Source organism: Hydra vulgaris, chromosome 12 (assembly GCF_038396675.1).
Source record: "Hydra vulgaris chromosome 12, alternate assembly HydraT2T_AEP".
NCBI lineage: Eukaryota > Metazoa > Cnidaria > Hydrozoa > Anthoathecata > Hydridae > Hydra > Hydra vulgaris.
Window position 1 is genome coordinate 59885008 of NC_088931.1, and position 20974 is coordinate 59905981.

General features: G+C 28.1%; 1 protein-coding gene across 1 annotated transcript in view; it reads left to right on the forward strand.

Annotated features, from left to right (window-relative positions):
• Positions 1–20974, forward strand: part of LOC100212445 (WD repeat-containing protein 19) — a 76942-nt gene that overhangs the window by 6322 nt on the left and 49646 nt on the right. The window contains exons 2-9 of the mRNA XM_065813931.1: positions 305–396; positions 12594–12659; positions 12829–12893; positions 17798–17858; positions 17953–18005; positions 18118–18163; positions 19745–19805; positions 19876–19947. Coding sequence (XP_065670003.1) covers positions 305–396; positions 12594–12659; positions 12829–12893; positions 17798–17858; positions 17953–18005; positions 18118–18163; positions 19745–19805; positions 19876–19947 — 516 coding nt within the window. The remainder of the gene's footprint in view (positions 1–304; positions 397–12593; positions 12660–12828; positions 12894–17797; positions 17859–17952; positions 18006–18117; positions 18164–19744; positions 19806–19875; positions 19948–20974) is intronic.

Genomic DNA, 20974 nt, shown 5'->3' on the forward strand with positions numbered 1-20974 from the left:
AAAAAATTATTTTCTTGCATTATTAATTTCTATTTTTATTAGTCATTTCAAGTTGTTTTTTTTATAAATAAATCTACATAAGTTGTTACAAACTAATTGAACAAAATATAGTTTGAGTAAAAATATGGTTTATTTGAGTATAAATATTGAGTAAAAATATTGTTTAATGACTATTATACTCTAACAACTTCAGATATATTTTATAATGCTTTGTATGTATAAATGTTTTAAAAACATAATTGATTATTATTGTATATGATAGAAGAATAATAAATAAATTGCAGTGTTAAAATATATTTTACAGCGTGTTTTTACCATCCCTACAAGAGTTCATGGAGGTAAAAAAGTTATTATGTCATGGCAGACTCAGCAAGGAAACTTTCTAGCAATTACAGGGTATGTAATTTTTAAAAATACTATCACACTGTATGTGTGTGTCTGTGTATTTATGTGTCTGTGTGTGTATATCAGTGCCCAAAGTAAAAAATGGATAGTAGGCAGTTAATTTGACTGGCTAACAAAGAGAATTTGATGGTCAACTGTTTTTATAACCAGGTCAAATAAAATTACTGAACTTTGCATATAAAAAAATACTTTATCCTTAAAAAAATTACTTTCGACATTTTTTAATCAAACCATGGCTTTTTTTTTAAAGGAAAATTCACAACAAAGTTTAAGGTAAATAACTATTGCTCGACGAAACAGAAGTTATTTTCTAAATAGTTATTAACTTTTATTTATTAAAAACAGTTTTATATTTATTAAAAAATGTTTTATAACATTTAAAAAGTTTTTAGTTTGTAATATTTAATATTTTTGTACATTTAACTTGTTGAAACTTTTTATAAAATTTAATTAAACTTTTTTTAAATTATTAAATAAATATAAGAAAAGTTTAATATAAAAAAACTTTTGTAATTTATTACTCCCTAATGCTTTACAGCACATGAAGACAAATTGAGTATATATATAATATATATATATATATATATATATATATATATATAATATATATATATATATATATATATATATATATATATATATATATATATACATATATATATATATATATATATATATATATATATATATATATATATATATATATATATATATATATATTTATACAACTCTAGTATATAATATATACTCAAATTTATTATTTGAGTAAATATTATATTATATACTCAAATAAGTATTATATTATATACTCAAATAAATATTATATTATATATTCAAATAAATATTATATTATATACTTGAATAATAAGTTTGAGTTAAAATAACAACATATTATTAAAATTTTTAAATTTTAATAATAAGTTCAAGTGATTGTTATTTTAGATAGAAACAAAGTGTAGCTGTAGAAAACATTAATTTTTTGAAAGGCTATGATGATACAAAATTTAATCTAGTCTGTAGTTTAAAAAATTAAAATAATTGAAACTGAATATTTAATATTTTAGACCATTATTTTATAAAATACCATGATAAAAGTACTAACACTAATACTAATAACTAACACTAATCATTCTCTCAATTACTCAATAGAAAAAATATGCTGATGGTAGTTAATATTAGTTTATTTAATTTACTAAATGGGTTATTAACGATCATTCATTGCAATGATTTAATAAATGGTGGCAAAAAAAAGGTTTTTTAAAAAGATTTAATAAAAAAAATTTAATAATAACGAATGAGAAAAAAAAGTAGTTTGATAGGCCTTCACAGGAAGGCATGCAATTGCATGCCATTATATGACCACATAAATAATAACCTTGATTTGACCATGGTTATTAACAAGTTTTTAGAATTTGAACATTTTAAAAATGCACAGAAAAAAAGCAGTTAAAAAAACCATAAATAATAAATAAAACATACCTTCAACCGGGGTAACTTTGGTCTGCTTTGGCAGTTTTTCTTAAACATCTCTGAATCTTATTAATTTTTTTACAGTTATCTCTTGTGGTAATGGCATTATAGGTCTTGGCTATAGGCCTCTATATTTATTTTTTTAATTTTTTTATTACATGTTTTTTTTAAAATGCTAAAAAGTGACCAGTGTTACCCCAGGTTTTGGGGTAACATTGGTCATTTATTATTTATCATGTTTGATCAATAATACCCCTGCTATGGGGTAACATTGGTCACTTTTTGGAGGTTTAAAAATCATCAGTCCTTAAACACTTAAAGAAACATGAAATGAACATTTAAGTAAACAAAAAATTTTGCAACTAGCTCCCTGTTATTGTGCAAAAGTCATTAAAAGTCATTTCCTAGTAGGTTATCATCCCCATCTGAGGATGATGACACTTGATCAACTCTTGCCCTTTTCTTGTTATTCTAGGTGTTATTGTTATTCTTTGATGTGGTAGGAGTTGTGTTATTCACCAGATCTTGCAGTGCTATTGCTTTGCCAGGTGTGATCTTTTTTCCTTTGGTGCGCTTTGTTTTCCCATCCTGTCCACAATGTTTCACTAATAGACCTGCTATAGCTTCATTGAACACTTCCTTAACAGTACTACCAGTACTTCCTCCAATGTCTTTGTTAACCTGTAGCAAACGCTTCATGACCATTTCTCTATCGAAAGGAAATATTCCACTAGCCTAGAAGCCAGATCTCAAATTATCGCTTTTCAATTGGCGTTGCAGTAGAGCAAGGAGACCAGGGAACTGATTTTTTGGTATTGATCCTTTGATGCGCAGTTTCTCTTTGCCAATTTTCCAGTATTCTGCGCCATTCTATCTTTAGCGGACAGAAAACAGCAACATCCAACGGTTGAAGCAATCGGGTAGGGTTGGGAGCAAGCATACAAAATGATTATTGTTCTCAATGAACAACTGTACAACCTTGGTTGTAAAGTGTGAAGCTAGATTTTGTCCAATTACCACTTTAATGCCTTGCTGATCCTTTACATGCACCAAGAAAACTTCTATGAATCATCTTTCGAAACATCTACTGTCAAACCAGCCAGACTTTCGCTTATATTTCCTTTGCATTTTCACGGGCTAAGAATCCAAATGGTTTAATAAATGTATCAGAAATGCCAAAAAATGCCAAAATAATGTCAATGTAGTCTATAAAGTAACTGTGCTATATTCACAAAAATTGTTGATATACCAAAATTGTTGATGCAAATTGTTGATATAATAGTTGATATATATTGCTGGTATTTGTTACAAAATTAAAACATATGTTATCTTTGTTAAATTTTAGGAATTAAAAAAAAAAAATTAACAATTGACCAAAGTTACCCTGTTGACCAAAGTTAGCCTGGATGATGGTATAAAATATAAATTATAACTCAATTAAAATAAAACACAAAAAATAAAATGCTTAGATTATTTAAATCAAGTTTTTAATTACATTTGGATTAATAAACTTCGAATCTTTACTCATTTTTTATAATATGGGAAGCCATTATAAAAACTTTCTTTTAATGATTGTTTAATAAATACGCCAATTTAATTTATATTGTTTTTTTTTTTTTTCAACTTATTTAAAAACAGCAAGCTTCTAATATAAACACACGCTAGTTAACAATTACGCTTTCAAAAAAAATATATATATATATATATATTCAAGTCTTTATTAATGCCTTAATTTTTTTTTAAAGATTAATATTTATCCTAAAAAATACATAATTATATATAAGTAAAAAAAATATCTATATATAATATTCAACACTTTAAATAAAATATTATTAGCAATGATTTTCAAAGTGTTTCAATAATAAAAAAACAGTAAAGATCTAGTTGTAACTGCATTCAAAAACATTTGTCACTTTTTTTTCAACAAAATTTTTTTTATCTTTTTGAGATATCGATTTGAGAACAAAATCTAAATATATATATTTTTTAAACAACACTTATAAAAATGCATACTTATATAATTTGTATAATATAAATTAAAAAATCATAATCAACTTTCATTGATACTTTAAACCAAAGTTATTATCAGTACTTTGTTACTTTATTTAAAAGCATCTCGCTAATATAAAAATCATTAGTAACGATAAAACTTTCAATGTTGTTTATTTCTAACGTATTTTAACTCTAACTTGTAAATATAATCTGCCTGTACTGTAGTTCGATCTACAAAAACATAAACATAATTTTATGATGTTTAAGTTTTATAAAATATTACTAAATATTCATCTAAAATATTTTAGACATTAAAATATGATATATTTTAAAGAAGTGTATAAAATTTTTTTATTGTTTATAAACAACAACATATTGTTTGTAACACATATAATGTTTACAAAAAAAAAAAATTTTCAGAGACTTTTTAAAAATATTTCAGTCTAAGATATTTTAGATGTCATGAATATTTAATAATCACTCTGGATTCCAAATGCTAAAGTTATTACATCCAAATCACTCTGGATTCCAATGCTAAATTTAATTTTCAATTAAACACTTCTACAGTTTGTGCTCCAGAATAGATCTACATCATAGTCTTAAAAAGTATTCTCCAGAACTCTCTTCAATTTTTGCTTAACTTTTAAAAAGTGCTGAATAAGTTGTTCGAATTTTTCAAAACTCTAGAAAACACTTTGAAAAAACTTTCTTTATATAATGGTTTTGAGGTTATGAAACTATTTCTTTCTAACTGCAGTAGTAAAGTTCTTCTTGAAGGTCTACCCGCTTCTTTATTTCAAATAACTTTAAGGGTACCACAAGGTTCTATCTTTGCTCCTGTATTGTTTCTTATCTACAATAACGATCTTCATGAAATCTAAAGTGGCTCTATTTGCAGATGGTTCAACTTTATACTCTTGTCTTGACAGAAAATCTTCACTTTTTAATTGCTTAGAATAAGCAGCCGATTTTAAATCTGATTTCTCTTCTGTAACAGTCTATGGCTTGCAGTGGCTTATGGATTTAAATTCTAACTTAAAATCCACAATTTTTCTTAGACAACAAAACTCATTTATTTACTGCAAAAAAAATATTGCAATATCATTGGAACTCCTATATTGACAAATAACAACCTTCTTACTTTCAGACAAAGTCTAAAAGCACATTATAAATATAATTAGACCTGCTTTATCTGCCAAGCTTGAGCCACTCTCTCTTGTTGTTGTAAGGATGCATTTTTTTCTACAAATATAATCATGGACAATGCTCAAACGAGCTATCATCTCTATAATGATAAACCAAAACTCATTTTTGCTTGGCTTTTTATTCAACAAGTTGCATCCTTTTACTGTATCTGTCCCTTCATGCTATAAAAACTTTTATTATTCCAGTTTTTTTCCTTGAACATAAAAAAAAACCTTATAACTTTTCCCCATCTTCATGTTTTCTTTTTTTACACAACTTAAAACTTTTTAAGTCTTTTTTTAAGTCTTTTAAGTTACCATGTTTAGAAAATGTGTTGCATAAACAAATGTAAACTTAAACTAAAATTAAAAATAAACAAACTAGGCCACAGGCTATTAGGCTACTAGGCTTGAATATGCAGCATCAGTATGGAGCCCATATTGTATTAAAGATATTAATAGACTGGAAAATGTACAATGTAAATCGACTAGAATTGAAACACTGAAAGGCATCTGTTATGAAGAAATGAGAAATGTATTAGGTTTACCAACGTTACAAGAAAAGAGAAGCAGGGGTGACTTGATGGAAGATGCAATCAGTTGTGTAAACAAAAACACTTTTAAAAATATAACAGACAAAATTCTGAACTTTTGATACCAAATTATTTTCATAAACTTTCTTTATTAACAAAATCTTACTTTTAAAGACTGTTATAGTCAACACTATTTAGATTTGACTCACCAAACTTTAAAATTGTTTGTACATCATTTTTATATTGTATTAACATATTTTATATTATATTAACTATAAACTGGAAAGTAAAGTAAAGTTAAAAAAAAATACAATCAAATTAAAAAAATAAAAATTTTAACAAATGATAAAATGAATAAAAATTATAATATTTTTATTTATTTTATCATTTGTTAAAATATATTATATAATTTTATTCTGATAAAAAATAACTTAATTTAGATTTTAAAAATATATAATTTAATTTAGATTTTAAAAAAATATTTAAGTTTATTAAAATTAATTTTTTATTAAATTAGTTTTAAATTTTATTAAATTTAAAACTAATTTAATAAAAAGTATAATTTTATTCTGATTAAAAAAAAAAAAAAAACTTAATTTAGATTTAAAAATATATAATTTAATTTAAATTTGAAAAAAATATTTAAGTTTATTAAAATTAAAGTTAATGCTTGGGTTCAACTTAACTGTCAAATCTATTTAAAAATATTACTAAATATTGTTCAATTTTTAAATTTTATCTGTTCTTAAAAAAAAAATCAGCTTATTTTTAATGCATTTGTTTTTTCAGTTTTCCTTCCTAAACTTTTTTTTACTCAAAATAAAATTTTAAGTAACGGCTGCATCAAAAGTTTGCAATAGTTTTTTTTTAACACAAGTTAAATCGCAATGATTATTCTTTAATAAACAATATATTCAACAATGTAATTTTAATAATAAAATAATAAACTAATAAACTTTAAATAAATAAAGTAAATAAATTAACTTACTTTTTTTATTTGTTACTCGCTAATTTTTTTTAAATAAAAAATCATTTGTAGTTGCAAACCCGCAATTAGAAATTTAAGAAATAATCATTTTAAAAACTTTTAAAAAAATTTAACATATTTTAATTCATTTATGCAAATGTTGAGAAAAGAAAGAAATTTGTTAACATTAAATATTTAAAAAAATGCAATATTAAATTTAATTATTTAATATTAAAAAAAAAAATTATAAATATTCCTTTATAGTAATAATAAAAAACCCATTAAATAACATTTAACTTGTTTTGTGGTAATTAATGTTATTGCAGCAATTTAAAAAAGTTAATGTCTTTAAGAAATAAAAAAATAATGAGAATTTTTATAACATCAAATATCGCGTTAAGCCAATGCATAAAGCATTTTTTATTTCAAACAAGGCCTGTATATATATACACCAGCATAAAATATATGCTTTTATTTTAATTTAAAAGTGTTTTCCTACAAAGAATTAAAAAAAATCAAAGTTTTAAAGTTATTTAATCTAAGCTTAATTGCTTCAAAACTTTATTTAAAATTATTATTAAAAATTTGAAACTGATATTTTTGTGTCTACAAAGCAAATAAAACATTAAAAAAAAATTATCTGTTGGTAGGATTTGAACCCTCATCCAATCCTGATGTAACCGTTGCACCTCATAAATGAAACAGTTAATCAACCTAAGCGCTACATCAACATGGTGATATAGAAAAATGATTAGAGTTACACTATTAACTGAAATGCTTTTAAATTAATTAAGTTCATGTCCTGCTGCCTTGTAGGATACGCTTTTTTAGGCAAAGGCTAGGAGATGCCAACTCCGATTTAAAACACCCCCTGTCTTGGGGCTCTTGGTTGAGTAAAGGCTAGAGATGTTGTCTCGATAAAAATACTCATCTTGGGCAGATGTAAAATGCACCTAGCTACTGACTTGTAGAAGGCCTCCTAGGCAAAGACTTAAGGGGTAAACAGATTCTATCTGTTGACCAGCCTCGCACCCCTTCTTCATCTATTAGGCTGGCACAGATGTATTTTAATACATTGTTTCCAGTTTAGGATGTTGAATGCTGGATCTTCTTAACTCAATGCATGGGTTTTGCTTGTGTCTCTGTTTTTATGACTAGGCAACTCATTTTATTATCTCCTAATGAGGGTACAGCTCTAAAACTCAGTTTTATGGTTCTGAGGCCGGCTGGTAGTCAGGTTTCCCGAACTCTGTGGTAGCTCTCAGAAAGGCTGATTCCATCAACAGCTGAAAAATATCAAAGTATTAACAGTGCCATGTTGCGCATGGATGGTGCTCCTGTTTGTACTTTTGGTGTGCATTGCGGAGGCCACATTTGGAGCCCTTTGTTGCAGCTTAGGGTTTATTAGTAGTAATGAGGCAATTGCTTGGGCTATTAAACGGTGTTCTGAGTACTATCTATGCTTTGAGTCAAGTTCTTCAATCCAATTTAAAAATGAATACAAAGTTCACCAGACCTACTTGCTCTTTGTGAGACTAATTTGAGTTCATCTTGTGATCTTAGTGTTGATGGTTATCTTCCTCTAATTTGTAAAGACTCCAATAGTCACATGCTTGGCCTCGGCATTTACATTCGTAAGAATTCACCCATTTGTCGTGAAACTAGGTTTGAATCCACAGACTATTCTTTTATGTGCTTTCGTTTAGCACCACTTCACTCTATTGCCTTTCTCTTTGTTCTATATCGCTCTCCTTCATCTCAAGACTGCACCCTTTTTGACGTTATTTCTGATCATATTGACCAAGCCCTCTCTCTTTATCCATTAGCTAATATAGTTGTTGTCGGTGACTTTAATGCTCACCACTCTGAATGGCTTGGCTCTAATGTCAGTGATTCGGCAGGCATTAAAGCCCACAACTTTTGCCTTTCTCAATCCCTAACTCAAATAGTCAACTTTCCAACCTGCTTTCCAGACAACCCGAATTATTTACCTTCTCTACTCGACTTATGTCTTGTTTCTGATCCTAGTCAGTGCTCAGTTTCTCCACATTCACCCTTAGGTGCTTCTTATCACAGTTTGATCTCTCTAAAACTATTATCTCATTCTTCTTCATCACCTGAATCCCCCTATTATCGAACCTCTTACAACTACAGTAAAGCTGACTGGGATTCTTTCCGTGATTTTCTTCGTGATGGCCCTTGGGTAGAAATCTTTCGTCTTCCTGTCGACAAATGTGCTTCTTACATAAATTCGTGGATTCAGGCTGGCATGGAATCTTTTATTCCCTCTCAACGATTACAGGTCAAGCCTCATTCTCCTCCATGTTTTTCTTCACACTGTGCTGCTGCGATTGCCAATCAAAACCGTTACTTCTATATTTATCAGCAAAACAATTCTCCAGAAAACAGGCGTCTGTTTATTACTGCTAGAAACAATTGTAAAAAGGTTTTGTCTAACGCCAAAGCCCGCTATTCTCAGGTCATGAAATCTCGTATCTCATCTCAAAAATTAGGCACTCGTGACTTCTGGAGAATCTTTAATAATATCAATAATAAGGGTAAATCTATAATTCCACCTCTCTTGTATGGTTCAGACTTTGTCACCTCACCTAAAGACTAAGCCGAATTGTTTGCTAAAAACTTTTCATCAATATCATTGTCATGTCATGTCATGTCAAGCAATGGATCAACCTGTTTGTTGGCAATATCAGGTAGAACACAACTAGTGGAATCAAGAGATCATCTCTTGATTCCACTAGTTGCGTACTACCTGATATTGCCAACAAACAGGTTGATCCATTGCTTGACATTCATATCACTCCAGCATCTGTATCTAAAGTGATTTCCTGCCTAGACTCTTCTACAGCTTGTGGCCCAGACAACATACCTGTTATTGTCTTGCAGAAGTGTTCTCCGGAGCTGTCGTCTATACTCTCAAAACTATTCAACAAGTGCTTATCAGAGTCTTGTTTTCCAGCCTGCTGGAAAGCCGCATCTGTTATTCCTATCTTCAAAAATTCTGGAGAGCGATCTGATTTGTCTAACTACCGTCCCATAAGTCTTCTTCCTATCATAAGCTATGTTTTTGAATCTTTAATTAACAAACACTTAATTTCTCATCTTGAATCTAATAACTTACTTCTGACCATCAATATGGATTTCGATTTCTACAGCTGATTTGCTAACAGTAATAACTGATAGGTTTTATTGTGCATTAAATAAAGGTGGAGAGGTTAAGGCAGTCGCTCTTGACATTTCAAAAGCTTTTGATAAAGTTTGGCATGCTGGTCTTCTTTATAAGCTTTCTTCTTATGGTGTATCCGGCAACATCTTTAAGATCATTGAATCCTTCCTTTCCAATCATAGCATAAAAGTTGTCCTCGATGGACAACACTCTTCTTCTTATTCTGTAACTTCAGGGTTTCCTCAAGGTTCTATCCTTGGACCTATACTCTTTTTAATTTTTATTAATGATCTTCCAGATATTCTCTCATCTAAGGTGGCATTGTTTGTTGATGATACTACCATTTATTCTTGTCGTGATAAGAAACCATCACCCTCTGATCGCTTGGAGGGGGCATTTGAGCTTGAAAAGGATCTCAATTCTGCTACAGCATGGGGCTCACAGTGGCTGGTGAACTTTAATTCAGATAAAACTCAATTTTTTTTAGCCAATCATTATCACAATAATTTAGATCTTCCTATATTTATGAACGGTGATGTACTCGATGAGTCACCTACTCTTCATCTTCTAGGATTAACTCTTACTTCTGATCTTTCTTGGAAACTTTATATCAAATCAGTTGCATAATTAGCATCTGCTAAGGTTGCATCTCTTTATCGAGCTCGTCACTTTCTTACTTCGGATTCTATTCTTTATATCTATAAATCTCAAATCCGGCCTTGTATGGAATACTGTTGCCATATCTGGGGCGGTTCTTCTAATGATGCCCTTTCTCTTTTGGACAAGGTGCAAAAACGCATTGTAAACATAGTTGGACCTGATCTTGCAGCCAACCTCCAACCATTATCACATCGTCATAATGTTGCTTCTCTTTCTCTTTTCTATAAATACTATAATGGGCACTGCTCTATAGAGCTAGCGTCTCTTGTGCCATCTACTATAATTCATTCTCATGTTACTCGTCATTCAATTAAGTGTCATCCTTTTTCTGTAACTGTTCCTAAGTGCTTCAAAAATGCTTATTCGTCTAGTTTTTTTCCTCGAACATCAGCTCTTTGGAATTCGCTTCCTTTATCTTGCTTTCCTGACTCATATAATTTGCAATCTTTTAAGTAGTCCGTCAATCGTTATCTTGCTCTACAATCTTCATCTTTTCTCTTTCAGTAACTTCCAACTTTAATTAGTGGCTGCTTGCAGCCTTGTTGGAAGCGAAAATGTGTAAAAAAAAAAAAAAAAGTTTGAACTATTGAGACGCTTCTAAAATAAAAAATATACTAGTTTTATGCTTTTATTTACTCTGATTTATCCTTTATTTATTTTACCATTCGTTAAGTTTGTTTCTCTTTTCGGTTTATGGTTTGTATTTGTTGAATAAGGTGGAAAGCACTATTTTTTTTATCAACAAGCAATCTGATTTAAATGATTCATTTAATAATGTAAACTATGGTATTAACTCTTTGAAATGTCTCCCACAAATAAAAGAAATGTCATCCTTTGGAAACAGTAAATAAACCTTGTCAAAACCATCAAGTTCCTTAATGTCAGCAATGTTTTCCCAAAATAATAGCGAAAATTATAAAATCTTTACGAACCTCGAAAATATCTCTAGCTGACAAAACCTTGAACATGTATCAATTATCTGCATAAATAATGCAATCGCATCCATGTATGAAAAGGTAGAACCTAAACTAAAAACTTTAATAAACAACAAGGTAAAAAAATATCTTAATTGCCATAATGTTTATAATAAAATCAAAATTAATGGTACTTCTGATTGTTTCATAACTCTGAAAGACCACAACAAAAACTTTCTAAACAAATCAACTGTTTGACTTATAAATCCTGTCAAAAAAACCATTATAGAAAAGTAATTTTTAACCAATCAGTTCATGATAATTTACTAAGCAATGCAATTTTGCAGAACAACTCATAACAATAAATAGTGAACAAACGAATTTCATCGCCCACCAAGTATACTAAAAAGTATTCCTAGGTCTATCTTCAAGCTATTTTTAAAAAAAGTCTTACTTCTTATCAAGAAACTTTGAAAAACCTGGGTACATTTGTGAACTTACATACCATCCAAGTATAAAACCAGAGCATAACATTCATTAGAACATGTATTCTTAATTCTAATTATAGTTCTAATTGTAATATTAACTTTTAATTTTTAATTTTGTTATTTATAGACGATGATTGCCGCTAGACATTAAACTTAAAGTTTCATAATATAATTATTTTCTTTTTCACTTTTAATTATAAATCACTCTGTTTTGAAAGTTATATGTAACAATATTAAGTTTTGTTAAAATTGAGCACTTTTCTTAAAATAAGAGTTTTATATTGTTGTCTTATTTTAATATTACATAGAGAAACAAATTTTTATTTTGTTTGTTTGTTTTATATTGTTGTATTGTCCTAATATAACATAGAGAAATAATTTTTTATCTAAACACTCTCTATATATGTGTATATAAATATATATATATAAATATATATATATATATATATATATATAAATATATATATATATATATATATTATATATATATATATATATATATATATATATTTATATATCCATTTATACTTATATATATTTTTATTTATATAAATAAATAAATATATATATATATATATATATATATACATACATACATACATACATATATATATATGACAAGCAACAATTCATTTTGACTGATATAATAATGTATGATTGATTGTTCTCTTGTACTGGACATTCTAGCAATATATATGGCAACTGCTAACTAGTCGCTATACCAGCTCCTAAATTGTACAGGTAAATACTTTAATTAATAGATGATGTTTAAATTTTTATAAAAATTTTATTTTAGTTCAACTAAACTGGTTACAATTTATGACAGGCATGGAGAGTTAAAAGATGAATTTGTGTTACCAGGGTTGGTTGTAATAATACTATGTTTATTGTAAACTTTGTTTCAATATATAAACTATGTAAAAAGTAAAAGCTGTTTTACCTAAAGTTTCAAAAACTGTATAGGTCTTAATTCTCTAACTAAATTTTTTCTTTTATTAAAAGCCTTCGTATTGTATATCTAATTTTTATAGAGTTTGCACTGGGTTATGTTGGGATAAAAATGGCGATATACTTGCAGTAGGAAATGAAAAAAATGGTTTGTAGTTTTTTTGATATGTGGTAACATTACATTTGTCTTAATCTAGAACGTATTTAAATTTGTCAATGTGTCTATGTTTGAAATGAAAGTTTTAAATTTATAAAAATTTTAGTAGATAAAAGTTATTATTTTTTTTAAACAATGACTTGTTGCGTGGGAATCAGTTCTACAGTGAGGTATATTTATCAAAATATCTTATAACACATGTCTGGTTGAAATCAATATTCTGATGGGTAAACTACATATCTAATTTTTGTTCAAAGATTTTCTGATTGCACACTATGAACTGCGAAGAAAACATTGTTTTGTGGTTCACTGTATTTTAGCACCAGGAGCAGATTGTTTCACTGCAGAGAAATGCCTTTCTGTCATCTAAGCATTTGAATTATCAAACAAGATGACTTAGGTTTTTAAGTTAGCTTCAAGGAAATTACATCTTGGATAAAATCCAAAAACATCTTTTTACTGCACAAAGGGTGTTTGTTCAATCAATCTGATGTCTTTTTAAATAATACAAGCCTTCAAAATTTGTCAAAAATGTTTATTTAAGAAAATTTGAAGAAGTTTAGTTTAAAACACTACAAGCGTCAACATGTTTTGCACTGAATCCATATTCAGACCTCTCTGATTCTCTAATGATATTTTATAACATCTAATTCTCCGGTCCATTGTTTTCAAAATCAGATTTTTCCAATTCTAAATCACTATCACATTCTTAAATTATAAAAATATTTAGAATGTTATTTATATTACTGTAATTTTATCTTGCCTGTGCCATTTTGAAAAACTAATAAATCAACGTTGGGTTATCCAATAGTGAATTTTTGTGTTTCGTTAGAAAATATTCCAGTAATAGCAATACAAGGTTTGAAAATCATTAAGTTTTTCGTTTTCTGTAATTAATGATGTAAATAAATATACATATGTTGACTAATGCTATTTGACAAGCTAAGATAAATTTTAAAAGTTAAATTTTTTTTTTATTTATTTTAGCCATTTTACCTTCAGATCAGATGTCAAATATATATATATATATATATATATATATATATATATATATATATATATATATATATTAGGGGTATTCAAAAAAAGTGAATTTTCAAATCTAAAAAACCATACCCCCTAAATTTGGGGCAAATATATGAAAAATGAGCCTCACAAAGTTTAAGCGCTGTCCGTTCACTTTTGACCCCCCCTCAAGCTAATAATTTAGGGGAAAATTGACCGAAAAGTGGTCATTTTCGGGCGTCTTGAGGGAGGGGCAATTTTTCTTTTTTTCAAATTTTTTTTTCCTGCTATATATATATAGGCCTATATTTTTGTTTAAAAATATATGGTTTTTTCTTTACTTCTTAAAAATCTATGTTTGGTGATATTGAAAATCATGAAAATTGGTATTTTTTAAAATATATTTTCTATTATGCCTAATGTTATCTACATATATTTTCGTGTAAATTCTGATAGTTCAAAACTTTGAATTTTTCTAATAAATACAGATTAGTACATACAATAAACATTAAAAATGAGTGAAGCACAACTTAGGTCAATGAAAAAGGAACTTTTTATTATAAAAGAGGCAAAACCAGCTATATCAGGTATAAACATTTTTATTAATATTGGAATTATAATGAGTCATTAGTTGCTAAAAAGTTTATTTTTTTTATAAAATATAAATTTTTCTATTTAGATATACAACTTTCAACAGGCTTGGATATACTTCAACATTTAATATATAACCAACAATGTCGATCTGTATCAATATCAAGTATTATTGCTTGTCTCCCTAAAAAAATTTTTCTAGATGTTCGGAGAGTTGTTGTGAATGTATTTTGTCTAAAATCAAGAGAGTCTGGATTAGAGCTGGATTTGATGCGTTAACTGATTTAAGTTTAGTTAAAAAACTTTTTAAATTGCATAAGTCCTATTCCAACTTGAAAAAAAATGCAAAAAGGGGAAATAGTGGTGATTTGGCTAAACAAAACGAGTTTGAGATTGAAATAAAAAAACTTTTTTGGGCTGGTAATTCTAATCTCAAAGACACAATCAGTAAAGATAAAAAAAGATCACTAAAAGACAAGATTGAAGATCTAAAATTTCTTGAAGATCAGGAAAATGAAAGAAAGTTTGTTATTGGTTCAGAGGATATTAAATATAGAAAAAAGGTATTCAATACTTTTAATTAATTACTTTAGCTCTTTCTCAAGCTCTGTTAATTCTTTTTTCCACTAATTTTAAAATTAAAAACTAAAACTACATTTCTTCTGTTAATTAGGCAAAAGAAAGCATCAGGAAGAAAAATGGTTTACAGCCTAAGATTTTGAGAGATGATGTACCCAACGTTGAACTTATAGACACAATTCTAAGCGATGATTCTTCAATTGAATCTGATTTCGAGCCAGGTGATTGGTATCATATAGAAGTCTCTGAAAACCCAGACACAGTAATTGCAAAAATTCCAAAAGATGTTTTTGCTGGTAATGTTTCACTTACTGCTACAGCCTGTGATATATCACCAAATGTTTTACAGAAGGTAACAAATGCAATTCTATATCAATCAGGTGTTGATCTTAAAGAAGTTAAAAGCAGTCAATCTACCGCATATAGAAAAATGAAAAAAGAAAATGAAAACATGGCAAAAATTTCAAAAGAAGATGTTAAAGCAGCCATAGACGCATCTCCATATCCATGTATAATTCATTTTGATGGGAAGACCTTGTTTGAGCTAAGCAAAGGAAAAATGTTAAAGAGGGATAGAATGGGTGTTTTAGTTAACATTAATGGACAGACTTACCTACTTGGAGTACCTCCACTAGCGTCATCCACTGGTGAAGATCAGTTCTTAGGTGTAATGAACTTAATTAAGGAGTATCAACTTACGTCAAAAACTAGAGGAATATGCTTTGATACAACATCATCCAACACTGGGACGAATAAAGGATCAGTTTCCAGAATATCTCAAGAACTGGATAAGTATCTCCTCCAAATAGCATGTAGGCATCATGTGACTGAATTAAGAATGCTTCACTTTTGGAAATTAGTGACCAATGAAGAAACTAGTGGACCTGACAATCCTCTTTTCAAAAAGCTTAAAAATATTTTTGAAGAACCTAATTTTAACTATAATTCAGTTCAACTGTTACGGTTTGATTGGAATAAGGTTAAAAGCAGTTTTTTAGAAAAGGCAGCTATGAAGTCATTAACATTTTGCAAAGCATACGTTAGTAAACCAGGTATTATAAGAGATGATAGAAGTGAGCTTGCAGAATTAGTTGTCACGTACTTATCCCCTATAACATATAAAGTAAGAAAAACTGGTGCTATTCATCATGCAAGATTTTTAGGAAAAGCAATTTATTATCTAAAGCTTCGGCTTTTATCCAATCAACTTATGTTTGTTCAGGAAAATGATAAACTGAAAATTGAAATTAAGCTTATTACAGAATTTATTGTTTGCTTTTATGCAAAATGGTATCTACAATCTGAGGATGTCATCAAAGCTCCTTTTCTTGACATTACAGCCATACATCAAATGCATCTGTACAAGAAGGTATGTACAAACCCAATAGCTGTCGATGCTGTATTAGAATCTCAGTATAAACACTGTTGGTATTTGGATTCAACAATGATACCTTTAGCTTTGCTAGATGATGAGTTAGCATCAGAGGAGAAGGCAAAAATTGCATCAGCAATTCTGTCATTTGATATGCCTAGCTCTGACTATTATAAGCCTGAGAATAAAGTAAAGCAAGATATCAAGGAAATTTATAAAATGAATACAAAAATTGGGAAAAAACCACCATCCTTGTCTGCCTTGGTTGATGTCTTTTTTTACCTGATTTTTGACATGATTGGGTTTGATAAGCAACGAGTTCAAGACTGGCTCTCACTTCCACCAAACTATTAGCATACTCAGTCATGCTTCAAAAGTTTTCAAAAATATGCTGAAACTTTGATTTTTGTAAATGACCATTCAGAACGGTCAATAGGTATGATGGGGCAGTATATTCATAAATATTCTGATGAAACTGAAAAGCACAACAGATTGCTAACTGTGGACAAAGTTCGATCTGTATTCAGATCACAAGAACAAAAATCCGGTACAATTCAAAGATTAAGTTTAATGGACTTGGTGTGATGCGAAAAAAGATAAAGAGTTAAACTTGATTATTATTAGATTTGTAAATTTTTTTTCTGTTATAAAACTTGAATATAAATTTATAATTTTATTTATTCTTGCTCATTTTGATTTTTCAATATAGATAAATAGTGTTTTTTTCAATATAGATAAACAACATTGCTGAGGTCACAACCAACAACTGTTCATTCTTTCCAGCAAAATGAAGTTGGTTGCTCCCTCTGGTATGTCTTGGGAATAGTTAGAGAGGCCTTGTGTGTATATGTTAATACACACAAGGCTTATAAATAAATAAATATATATATATATATATATATTATTTACTTGATATATATATATATATATATATATATATATATATATATATATATATATATATATATATATATATATATATATATACATATATATATATACATATCGGACAGCGCTCAAACTTTGCGAGGCTCATTTTTTATACATTGGCCCCAAATTTAGGGGGTATGGTTTTTTAGATTTGAAAATTCACTTTTTTTGAATACCCCTAATATATATGTATGTATATATATATGTATGTATATATATGTATATATATGTATATATATGTATATATATGTATATATATGTATATATATGTATATATATGTATATATATATATATATATATATATATATATATATATATATATATATATATATATATATATATATATATATATGATTAACACCCTATATATATATGATTAACACCCTAAAAAAATATTTAAATTATTTTTTTATACAGGTGTTTTGTTTTTGTGGAATGCCACTACAATGAAATCAACACAACTGGATACTGGTTTCAAGTATTGTTTTTGTTTTTATTAAGTTAATAAGTTTTTTGCTTTTATCAAGTTAATTTACATCTGATTCTATAATCAATACTGTGTTTTCTTCTAGGGATTCAGTATCTTACTTAATATGGTCAAAAGTTTCTCAAATATTAGCTGTGGGTGCGTAAGCATTAGCTTAGTTAACTTCTATAAAATAATGTTAAATATTGTTGAGAAATGGCTAGTTTATTTGACTGTTATTGGTTACTTTTTTTTTTATTATTGATTTTAGGTACTTCTATGGGAAATCTTTTGCTTTATAATCACCAGAATTCAAGGTTTGTCTTTTTTCTAACAGAGTTTCAAGCTTTTTTTTGAATCTTTTTTTAGTGGTATTAATGTTATCTAAATTCCAGCAAAGTGTGTTTTAAATTTGTAAAGTTTATCTTTAGAAACTTTTTACTTAAACCCATTCAAATTAAGTTTAAGAATTAAGACCTTTTTCAGTAAAAATAGTAAATGCACAAAAAACATTAATATACCTTACTGTAACTTACTCTGAGTTACACTTAGTGCGTTTTTTGCTTTTTTATCATTTTTAACATTATTTTAAGTGGAAGGCTTAATCCTAATTAGTGTAATGCAGTGTAAGGTACAGTATGGTACATTGAAATTTTTTGTGCATTTAGTGTTTTTACTGAAAAAGCTCAACCCTAATTTAATATGATTTTGCACATTTTTTGTGATATTTTTATTATCTTGGATTCAGCAAAGCTTATTGATTAGGAAAAATAATAACCAGGTAAGTAGAGCAGAGCCATGTTCCAATAATATTTTCCACTTTGGTTTTGCAATGTTAGGGTGGGCGTTGCCATAGAGGAAGTAAACATTGTTGTTCCCCCAGTGTTTTTTTAAGGTTTCTGTTTAAAACTTTTTGAGTGGTGCACAGTAGATTGCAGCCATAGTTGTGGTGTTAGACAGCTGCAGTTTCCAGTAAATGCTGCTCAGATTTCTTCAAGTTAAAAAAACTTTTTTGGGGTGTAGGACAACTTTGGAGTTGGTTTTAGTCCACTGGCGTTTTAAAGTGACTGTTGACTGTCCGTTATTTTTATGCTGCACCTTAGATTTTGCAACGCTTTGTTGATTTTAACTTAAAGTTGTTTCTTATCAATTTTTATTTTTTTATTAAGGCAACATGAGTCTTCTGTTTTACTTCTCTATCTTTTACTACTATCTTCCTTTTAATATCCATTGAAATAATCTGCTAAGTTGCTCTCTTTTGTTCATTTTTATTCTCTTAGTCCTATTCTCTACATTAAAAATCTTTTTTTTCTTGTATGAAATACTGTTTTTATATCAGTTATGCATCTTCTAATAATGCCCTTCATTTTTTAGGAAAGGGTAGACTCCTAGTTTTGTGATAGGTACTTTAGTTCTTTGTAACACTCTTGATTTATTGAGTTGTTCTGATTTATGTAGTTTATAACTTTTATAATTGTTCTTAATGTAAGCTTTCTGTTACCCCGTTTCATGCTCTTTAACTGTCTTATGTTCCTAGTAATCAATGCGGTAGTGGTGTAGTGGTAAAGCGCTCGCTTCATAAGCGAGAGGTTCCGAGTTCGATCCCCACCACGTCCCTGGTAGTACCGCGCTTAACTTGTTTCTCCGCGCAGCGGCCTTGTTCGTCAAGGTTCGTGTTTCGGAGCTATAGAGTTGAGAGAGGGTTATTAACCACTAATAAGAAGCCTCCTCCTCTGTAGTGGCCTTCTTGGCCTTGAGGAGGTAAATATAAAAAAAAAAAAAAAAAAAAAAAAAATCTATAATTTAAATCTTTTCCTAGTTAACTCTAATGTAAATGTATTTCTAGTAATCTCTAAATATTAGTATTATTAGCTGATTTGTATGTTAAATTGTTATAGAAAAATTCCAATAATTGGCAAGCATGTAAAAAAAATTATTTTTGGTTGTTGGAATGCTGAGGTTTGTAATTATTTTATTGCCTCTTGCTATCCAGTTTATTAAAGATTCCATAGAGACCTTTTATGTTTAGAATATGCTTGCTCTTGGAAGTGAAGATAAAGTCATAACAATTAGCAACAGTGATGGTGATACTCTAAAACAGGTTGGTTTTTTATCTTTTAACTTGTATTTTATTGGTATTAGGTAATTTATGAGTATTACATTATTTATGAATGTATATTTTTTTGTTCAAATGTAAAGAATTAGAGTCTTATAAGTTAATTTTTTTATACTAACTATAATGATCAGTAGATTAAGTTATTTTTTATTAGTTTATATTTATTATTTTAAGTAACATGTTTATATTTATTTAATATTGAAATTATCATTATAAGTTATAAATTACAATCATAGGTTATAGAAGTAGTAAAAAAGTGTTATATAGCAAGCAGGGATGTGGAGTCCCAAAAGGACTCTAGCTTTATCTCTACTTTTTCCAAGTCTGTAGTGTCCAGAAGCTCTAAACATGTTTGTTGGCTTATTATCTGCTATAATAAAAAAGTTCATGAGATTCAATGACTTGAAACTTATTGTTTTTAAGCCTGGAGTCCCGGAGTCCTTGCCGCCATTTTACCTAAGACTCTAGGCTCAAAAAACGATTGTTCTTCTAATCTAAAAGTCTTAATTTTTTTCCTATTAGTAGTCCATAAACTTATTTATATTTTTAGAGCTCCTGGATACCAAAATCTAGGATAAAGTAAAAAAGTTCATGAGATTCAATCTCATGAACTTTTTAAAATCTTTTTGTGACTTTCAAATCTGGAGTCTTTTTTGGGACTCCGCATCCCTGATAGCAAGACAAAAAGTAGTTTTAGGATTTTTTAGAATATATATATATATATATATATATATATATACATTCTTTTTATATATATATATATATATATATATATATATATATATATATATATATATATATATATATATATATATATATATATATATATAAAATTTTAGTAGCTCCTTGACTTTAGCGTTACCATTGTCTTTTGGGAGGTAAAAAAAAATAAAAAAAAAAGTAAAATAAAATATTGAAATAAGTATTATAAATGTTATTTAAACAATATTTATAATATTTGTAAATAAAACAATATTTATAATATTTATAAATGAAACAATATTTATAATAT